General features: G+C 36.8%; 1 protein-coding gene across 4 annotated transcripts; it reads right to left on the bottom strand.

Annotated features, from left to right (window-relative positions):
• Positions 1-1,374: 1,374 nt before the first annotated feature.
• SFTPD (surfactant protein D) lies at positions 1,375-9,077 on the bottom strand. Of its 4 annotated transcripts, none has more exons than XM_042863326.1 (6): positions 8,883-9,077; positions 7,978-8,084; positions 6,210-6,418; positions 3,347-3,454; positions 2,648-2,737; positions 1,375-1,779 (listed from the first exon to the last, which is right to left on the bottom strand). In XM_042863326.1, the coding sequence occupies exons 3-6, from the start codon at positions 6,400-6,402 to the stop codon at positions 1,406-1,408; spliced, it is 765 nt and encodes a 254-aa protein (XP_042719260.1). In that variant the 5' UTR covers positions 6,403-6,418; positions 7,978-8,084; positions 8,883-9,077; the 3' UTR covers positions 1,375-1,405. The 4 variants fall into 4 exon arrangements, with proteins under 4 accessions (XP_042719260.1, XP_042719261.1, XP_042719259.1 ...); XM_042863327.1 differs by having other exon boundaries at positions 8,895-9,077; XM_042863325.1 differs by lacking the exon at positions 7,978-8,084.
• Positions 9,078-9,487: the final 410 nt, after the last annotated feature.

Here is a 9,487-nt window from a genome sequence, read left to right as displayed (position 1 = left end):
CCATCTAAAATGTCTCTTGTGACAAAGTCTGATATTATTTTAACTTCAGAGCTGTTGTAAACTAAGGTCAGTTAGGACTATTTTACACTTGACAACTTCTGGAGAATATATTAGAGCCATGGTTTCTTCATGCTCCACATCAAGCCTCTGTACTGAGCAGGGTGAGAGCTTAGTATCTGACCAAATAAAAAAGCTCTACTCGTTACTGCTTGCAAGCATGACAACAGTTAAATGTATCTCCATAACAACAGACTCTATAGCAACTCTGAATTTCCATTTCAGTTGTGAGGCCGACCAAGTAATCTAGATGTATATTGCAGCATTTGGCTTTGCCTCCACAAAACTGAATTTAAAAAAAATATCAAACCAACAACTCACAAAACAAACCAACCAAACAAACCAGAGTACTCGTCTCCTGTGCACTTGCTGGTGTGCAGAGAGACAACCAGGGTTTTTCAGATACACTTTAGGAAGAGGCTTTGGGTTGTCGGTCACCTACAAGGTTACAGTACTTCTCACGGGAGCAGAAGAAGGTGGAAAAGTTAGAAACAGACTTGTGGAGAGAGAGAAATAGGACAGGTCTTCTGTGAAGGCTGAGTTCCAAATCACATAGGCCATAGACAAACACTTAATTTTTACCAGCAGAAGAGAATGCATCAATTATTATTTCCAGCTGTCATCTCTGTAGTCTCCTGACAGAAATGCAGAGGGAAAACATGACGTGCTTTTCTTCTCAGACTCTGGAGAAACCGCGTTCCCGTGTGCGACAGTAATATGGCTCAGATGATGGTCTCTGAACTACAATTCCACATTATGAACACCTGTTCGTTGGTATGTTAGTCTTGGAATTTATGAGTGCAATGGAGCAGAAATACCATTTATTAGCTTAATCACCTAATAATAGTAATTTGTATAAAAATAGCTCATTATATTCCATAAACTAGATTCAAAATGCTCTCTTAACCAAACATTTCCATGTTTTCAAATGAGATGCATGGTTTAAGTGTTCAAAATTTATTTTAGTTCACATTTTAAGTTCAGCAATTTATAAAATGCAGATAAAGATACGAAGCCAGATTGTGCTAGGACATGAACTGGAAAATACATTTCAAATGTTAGTAGGCACCGAGTCCAGGGCATTATTACTAGAGATGACATGGAGTTAAACCTTTCTGAAGCCTACAGCATAAACGTAATGTCCTCAGCATATCATGTGCTAAACAATTCACGAGTGAACAAATAGGTCTGTTTCATTAGGAGATTCAAAACTGGATGTCAAAGAGAAAACCAATGTAAATACAATCTGGTTCTGATTATTCTATTCAGCAATATAGTAACAGACTTCTACAAAACCACATAACTGAGAGAAGAAAGTTGGATTGATTTTCTTCTGTTTATTAGCTGTTCACAATTCACAAATAATGAAGATATTTGAATTTGAACAGTCTAAATCATTCCATTTTCCAGAGCCTTCTATCACTGCACAGTCTTCATTTTTCATATTATTTGGTTCTCCAGGTTTCCAGTTGCTGTAAGTTAAAGGCCCACCACTCACGTACATGAATCTGCCCTCAGTTTGTGCATCAGATATCCCAATATAAGCTTGGGTTGAAGGGCTAACTAAGTCTTTTAAAGCTGTATTCTCAGCCTCATTCCTTGGAGAGGCAAGCACACCTCCAGCTTTTGCACAAAGGGATTTTCCCTTTTCAAAATTATCTTTCTTTCCAGTTGAGACAAACATTTTTTTAGCAACATTCACGACGTCCTTTAAAATCATGGCTAGAAGAAAAAGCAAACACCATGTTGAATTACACCATAAATTGAAGATTCTAAAGTAATTTATCCATAATATCTCAATTATTACTGTTTTAGTACAAGCAGACTACTTGTAATAGTAGGCAGAAACCAACAGAAATCAAACAAAATTAACACCTGGCTATACCAAATCCACATTTTAATAAAACAGGACTTTCACAAGGCTTGGATCACAAGTAATTTTTAACATATATTTTTTGTTCCCATATTATTTTTTATTTTTATTTTTTATTTTTAATATATATTTATATATTTTTTATTATATATTTTTTTGTTTGCATCTCACTACTGCTCTTGAATCAAGACCTGAAGGAACTTGCTCCCTAAATCAAATTTCACGCAGGACAAAAAAAAAAAGCTTGTCAGGTCTCAATGCAAAAATCAGAGACTAATTAAAATTCATGCAGAGGAACTGAGCTGCCATTAGGAGATCTTTCATACCTAAAGCTAAGAGACTGTAATGAAATTCAGAGTTTCAAACCAGGGAGCGCAAACAAGAAATAAAGGGACAGCTTTAGTGAGTCTGGGAAATTGAATATTTGCCTTGAAAACAATGATCTTAGGAGAAATATACATATCTATAGTTCACATGCCTGCCAGGTTTTCATGAAACAAACAAAAAAAAACCCAATGTAAAGTGAGCCTCTTGTTCATTTAATAGATAAGACTGGGCTTGGAACAACCCTTTTGAAATGCATTTGCTTTCTTTGACAGACATTTATTTTAACTTACTGTCTTCAACAGGTATCCAGGATTAGTGTCAAGGGAGTCTACCATCTTATAATAACTCTAAGGAAACTCCAAAAAGAAAATTGATATGATTGTATCTTACCTTTTTTGTATCTGTTTAAATCATCTTCCAATACCCGTATTTTCACTTCCAAAGCAGTTATTTGTCGTTGCAGGTCATCAGTTACAACAACTAAGAATTAAGGGTATTATTTAGTAATTTATCTTAAAAATAACTACACCACTGCTATCTTTCATCTGATGTGAATCTGTGTGAGAGACATTTGGTTTCCAGACCAGAAACCATAGGGCACCATTGCAGAATCACTCTCTGGGAAATTGTGCCAGTGAGAGAGCCACATTTCTAACTCAGATGAATATTTGGGTGCGCTTTGAATTCTCAGAGCTGACAAGCTCATCAATTCATCTGGAAAAGCCCAGATCTCAAAGGTAAAACACAAATGTAAGCATTTTAAATGAATTAAAGAGGAAAATAAATGAACAGACAAAGAATTAAAGGGAAATGCCTTTGTGATCTGAGTGAAAGGATTTGTAATTTTAGACACAAACAACAAAGAACTAGTGACTCCAGACACTTTTTTTCCCAAGTTATGCTGGGCAACACATCCCCTAAGTAACAGGCGTTTTATTTGTTTGCTCATTACACTTCTGGAAGTCACACCTTCACACCTTTCTTCAAATGACATAATAAGAACGCTAGACATGATAACAAATATTTTAAAGATAATACACTAACAGGTTGAAAAATAGATTATAGAAACACGAGAGCTTTGCTACTTACTTCCACGTTCTCCTTTTTGACCTTTTTCTCCTTGTGGTCCCACCTCTCCTTTTAATCCTGGAGGTCCTGCTTTTCCAGGCAAACCCTGCAGACCTCTCAATCCTTCCCCTAGAGTTTGATTTGAGAGAAAATAGTTCTAATGTTTTCTGAGAGTGTTCTCCCACCATGTTCCCTTAGTGTTTGGAGAGAGTCCTGAACTGAGAAACAGTTTAACAACTAGCAACTGTGTGCAGAAGACATTAACATCAAAGACTCTCTTAAGAAGATGTTTGCAAACCCAGCTGAGGATAGGAGGTAAAGAGATGAATTCACTCAGAAGAAAGGGATGAAATTGGTAAGTGAAGGGAAAATAGATAACGTTGGTGGAGCTATCTGTATTTCTGCTTTGAGAAAGCTTTTCAACAACAAAACAAAGTCCCTGCATTTATACCGATCAGAAAAGGAGATAATTCACAGCATCAGACGACTTCTTGTTTACCCATGATTTCCTAATACTCACTCATCATTTTAAGTTTTCTGTGATGCACTGTAAGGTTACCCTGAACTTCATGAATGATGAACTTCTTTTAAGAAATACTCAGTATTTGAGGTTTTTACATGAAACACAACATATCCTCAAATTCTATGTGAATACTAATTGTAGAAACAATTGCTGAAAAAAATAAAAATAAAAAACACCCCACTCAGTAAATGCATTTTATCTCAAAAGAATAATAATTGGTAATATACATTTTGAACAGCAAAGAACCAAGAAATAGAGCATGGCCAGAAATCCTAACTCAGTAGAAAGGAGGGGAATGAGACATCTAACAAAAATATCCTCAAGGTGTTACAATACTATATTAACTTCCAATGGTCGATATCATTTCATTTTGCCATTGCTGAAATCTTCCAACCACTCATTGTGTCAAAAACCACCCCTACTTCCACCTGAAAATTGTTCCTGTCAAAATATTCATTTGCTAGGAACTGCATTACTTGGATGAAAAATCACTGTGACACAAAATTCATTATTATATCTATTTATGAAAATGAAATTCCAATGTAATAAACACTTTGTTATTGCAGAGATACACATGCTCTAAAATCAGAAAGCCGTTACATGTAGTCCAACCTTATGTTATTTAGAAAATTAGGTAAAATGTAATAAAGGTCAAGCATACCTCTGAAGTGGTTATTTAATCAGGCAGTGCTGGCTTTACATATTTCAGCCACGAAACAACAGAGAGCATACTGAGGATATGTGATACTGAAAATGTCTATACTGAACATTTGTATACTCCAGATAAATTTTACATCTTATGTCATATCATTGAATCATTGTATCGGATGAGACCTTAAAGATCATCCAGTTCCAACTCCCTACTGCAGACAGGGTTGCCACCCATTACATCAGGAAGCCCAGAGCTCCATTCAACCCAGGCCTGAACGCCTCTGGGGATGGAGCATCCACAGCTTCTCTGGGCAACTTGAATATTTAAATACATATCAAGCTATATTCATACTGATAGGAATTTGCTCGGATATTGAAAAGTAATTAACTAACTCCAGGAGGAGTACTATACACATGACAAGATGATATAAAGCTAGGATGAGTGATTGGCACACTAGAAGGCTGTCTGGATATTCAGCAATACCTGGACAGACTGGAGAGTTGGATGGAAAGGAACCTTATGGGGTTCCACAAGGGCGAGTGTAGAATCCTACACTGGGGAAGGAATAACTGCATGTCAGTGCAAGTTAGGGGCTGACCTGCTGGAAATTAACTCTGAGTATAAGGATCTGGGTGTCCTGATGGACAGCAGGTTGGCTGTGAGCCAGCAGTGTGCCTCTGTGGCCAGAAAGGCCAATGGTATATCCTAGGGTGAAATAAAAAGAGTGGGACAAGCGGGTCAAAGGAGATAATCCTCACTGTCTACTCTACCCTAGTGAGACCAGATTTGGAGTACTGTGTTCAGCTCTGGCATCCCTAGTTCAAAAAAAGTCAGGGATCTCCTAGAAAGAGTCCAGTGGAAGACCACAGAGATGATTAGGGGCCTGGAGCATCTCATATGAGGAAAGACTGAGCAACCTGGGACTGTTCAGCTGGCAGTAGAGGAAACTGAGAGAGGATCTTATCAAAGCTTATAAATAGATAAGGTGTGGGAGTCAAGTGGGGGTAGGATCTTTTCAGTGATGCCCAGTGACAGAACAAGAAATTCCATATGAATATGAGGAAAAACATTCTTACAGCATAGGATGTAGTAAGAAGGTATACAGTTCTGTATGTACTTATTAAATATTTTCTCAGAAACAATTTTATATCTTGGGAAAGGTGGTAACTCCGTTGTACTCTGTGACAGAAAGCACTTTCTGATCTGTTTGTTTGCAGCAACTGTTTGTCAAATCATGTCTTGAGGGAAATTCAGTTGCTGGGACTTAGTTAATTTGAAGCAATCCAATTATTATCATTAGGTTAGTAGCCAACTTCAGCAAACATGATTTCTGGTTTTGAGAGCTGGCCACTGGAAAGCAGACATAATTTAGTATGGTACGTAGGAAACTCTGTAAATGGCTCAGAATACGAATGGTACATTGAGATTAAAATCTCATTTTATCTCCGTTCTATGGGCTGCTGTGAAAATGGGATTTTATATCTGTATGGTTTTTTTTTTTTAAATTTATTTATTAAATCCAAGTATCTAGAATAGAATTAAAAATGGAGCAAGTGCTTTATAGACAGCTTTCTGCAAATTTACAGAAACTATAAAAGGTTAATATGGCAGAGAAGAAGTAGAAAAATGGAATAACAGAAAAGGCATAAAATAAGACTAAAGGGATGAAAAGGAGCATCAAAAATACACTACTGATAAATGCTCTGTACCTGGGTCTCCCTTTTCACCTTTGGGACCATCTCTTCCATCTCTGCCTGGTAATCCGTTGACTGCAGGAGCGCTACACTGAATGATGGGACATGAATACATTTTCTCTTCAGGTTTATCTGTGGTAAGTGAACTTGTTGCCATCATCAGTGATAGACAAAGCAGCAAAGCACTGAAAGGCTGAAGAATAGTCATTGCTAAGTCCACGGGTCTGTGAGAAATAAAGCAGAGTCACATCACAAATTTATCCATTTACGTGATCATTTTAAAGGGTTGTCTAGGAAAAATTTGCCTGCGTTACCCAGGAAATATACTCCAATCTTTGTTCCAAAGGGCAAGAACAGGGGGTAGCGTATAAACCATATAATCCAGCCTCTGATTGTATACTTATGTATGGAAATCAGAAGAAAAACAACGAAGCTTACAAAAATCCAAAAATGTCAAGGTATAAAGAATATATCATCCATTTCACCATGCTGCTAATTTATTTTAATGTATTTTTTCATAGCAAGTTTAAACTTAAATAATTTCTCTTTATGCCAAATGATTCATACAGAATGACAGTTTGCAATGAATCCTAAACTTTCCAGCTATTTAATCTCTGCAGGGACTCTTCTCTCTACAGCTATGAGGATTACTGTACGTTGAAACTAAGAGTGATTAAGATATTTCTTTTGATAATATCTTCAGTACTAGCAAACACTGATAGCTTAAAGGACAAAAATTTCAGGTATGCTTAGATAATCATCATCTGATTGCCTCTCAATTTCTCCTTTCACACCTTGTATATTAATAAAGATACATTACTTTTTCAGTATTATGCCTCAGAGCTGATGTTCTCTTGGATCTCAGAACTGCAATACTTTGCTGCCCTCTCTGAGCAGAACAGTGACAGGCAATAACATCGTAAGATAAAGCTCTGCGTTATGTTCTGATGAACTGCACAAAAATAATTATTCTCAATTTTAATATGATGGTCAAATTTGATATAAACATGTCCAATATATTTTGTGTCTAACTGAAAACAAAAGCAAAGAAACAAACAACAAAATGAAACTACCACAAACATGATCTGTCAAACCTAAAGGGTAAATAAGTACTAAGTCAACTGCCATTGTTTTCTCTCGGTTCTACTGATCAGCCTAAAGTAGGAAACATGTTTAAGGAAGTATTGTCTTAAGCATGGATAAGGAGGCACAATCATATCCAGCATGAATTTTGCTAATCACTTTTCAATTTAAGCCTCAGGAAAAATTCCCCATGGAGAACATCCTATTCTGTCTTGATTCATCTGATAAAGTGCAATATAAAATGCACTCGCTAGCTTATTACTGTGAGAACATGATCAGTAGGAAAAGAAAGCAGTTAAAGAAGCACCACTTTTCTGTATACTTCTCTGTAGGCTCACATCCAAATCTGGAGCAACTGCCTATACCAAAACAAAACAAGGGAAATTACTTAGCTAACCAGTAATAATAGAGCTTGAATCCAATTTATTTTTCCTATCCAGCATCACGGACAAAAGACAGCTCTTCTTACCCACCCAAGGGCTTTTTCTGTTGGATATTTATACTTGGCTCATTATTTGGTACCAGGGAAAATACCACTTCTGTCTTTCATGAAGGCAGTATGAAAAAGTTCATAATAATGATCCAACAAAAAAAAATTTAAAAACAAAAGCTCGCAGAGAATACTGTCACTACAAAGTCCCTAACACACAGACTGGTGTTGTTTTTGGCTGCTGGCCTTCTGAAGCTACCACCTGCTTACCTCTAAAGTTTTCCAAGATGAATGCTCTAAGTCTTTGTTCTAGGAAAACCAAAGGGTCTCTTTCCCCTCTAAGAAATTGATGGCAGGGTTTCCTGGAAACTTTATCACTTCAAAAAGACATTAATGACAGTTTATATCAACATTAGTTTGGATTAAAAACAAAAAAAAAAAAAAAAAAAAAAAAAAAAAAAAAAAAAAAAAAAAAAAGCAAAATATTCCCACTGTATCAGAAAAATCTCAGGGATTTCCTAAAATAGGAAACATAGATTTTGCAATCCATATTTAAATTTAGAGAAGATGGAGATTTCAACATGGAGAGTCACGCCAAGTGTGGGTGCAGTAACACTCTGTAAGTTGCAAGGCTTACACAACTGCAGAATATTTAAGCAGAAGGATCAGAATTAGGCCCTGAAATGAAGCTTCTTTAATACTTCAAAGGTAGCTAGTTTTGGAAGTGATATTGGTACACCTATTTCAAGAGATATATCTCAGAAAATTCTTGCATTCCTCCATAAAGAGTATATTATGACATGCCTCACCCCATGAAGGTAAAAATCAGGCAAATGATCCTGGAAGAGGCAGCCAGGAGGCAAAACAGTACTAATCATGGAGCTGACAGCTCTGAGTCATCAGCCCTGAAGCCTAAATTTGACAGAAAAGGACAGCCCTTTTGAGTCAAATACTGGGGAAACTGCTCTTCAAAAGTAAATAGTATGTTAGTATAGAGAATACTAAGGGACAGAATGCTGTTAAATGGACAGACACATCCTGCTCAAAGTCATCTTCATCAGCTTACTGTGCACTGCAAGGGCAGCCACTTTCTAAGTGGCATGCTTGAACTTGCAAGGGTTGCAAGGCCTCTGTATGGTCAAATACTTATTACAGCAAAAGAGAGTTTTACTCACCAGCACCTTTACCTGCTTAGTGCACAGTGAAAATCTTATCACTTCATTGGCTTTCCTGACAGCCAGTGTGACAGAACGTAGTAGAGAAGAATTGAAACAGAAGATAGCTGGATTTTTATCTGAAGGACCAGCCTGCCAAGAGGAAAAAAAATAAAGTCCTTTAGTTTCCACTAAAGCTGTAATTTTGAGCTTTATTTGGGGTTTTCTGGCTTATCTCTGTCTTGCACAATCCTAGAGATCATCTACTTCAACCTTACCACCCCTATTTACAGGAATTGCGTATGACATTCTGGGAGTAAACCCTTTGCTCTTTGCCTGGCCTTGGATGTATATTGACTTTGTTACAGTACAAATGAAGAACAAAACAGAACAGCCCCCCCACGCACACAGAAAAAAAAAAAAAAAAAGGAAAAAGAAAAAAACAACAAAAAAACAGGCTATCTGAAAGGTATTCATTTTGACTGTATTGCTTTTCCCCTTTATTCAGTCAGTGGAATAATCTTCAAATAAAGACTTGGATCCTGCTTGACTGCAGTGGGTGTTTTTCCTGCAATATACTCTGCATTATCCATGGAAAAAAACTGGCCAAGTCAAACATGTACATT

The sequence above is a fragment of the Lagopus leucura genome, unplaced genomic scaffold (genome assembly GCF_019238085.1).
Source record: "Lagopus leucura isolate 7727_CA_CO unplaced genomic scaffold, USGS_WTPT01 Super-Scaffold_739, whole genome shotgun sequence".
NCBI lineage: Eukaryota > Metazoa > Chordata > Aves > Galliformes > Phasianidae > Lagopus > Lagopus leucura.
The sequence above is the reverse complement of the archived record's forward strand: the minus strand, read 5'-3'. Positions and strand labels throughout refer to the sequence as shown.

Coding starts and splice junctions, on each gene's coding strand:
- SFTPD (XM_042863326.1), bottom strand. CDS start 6,402: ATGACTATTCTTCAGCCTTTCAGTGCTTTGCTGCTTTGTCTATCACTG. Junction 3,455..6,209: donor AGGTGAAAAGGGAGACCCAG/GTACAGAGCATT, acceptor ATCAAACTCTAG/GGGAAGGATTGAGAGGTCTG. Junction 2,738..3,346: donor TCAAAAAGGAGAACGTGGAA/GTAAGTAGCAAA, acceptor CTTAATTCTTAG/TTGTTGTAACTGATGACCTG.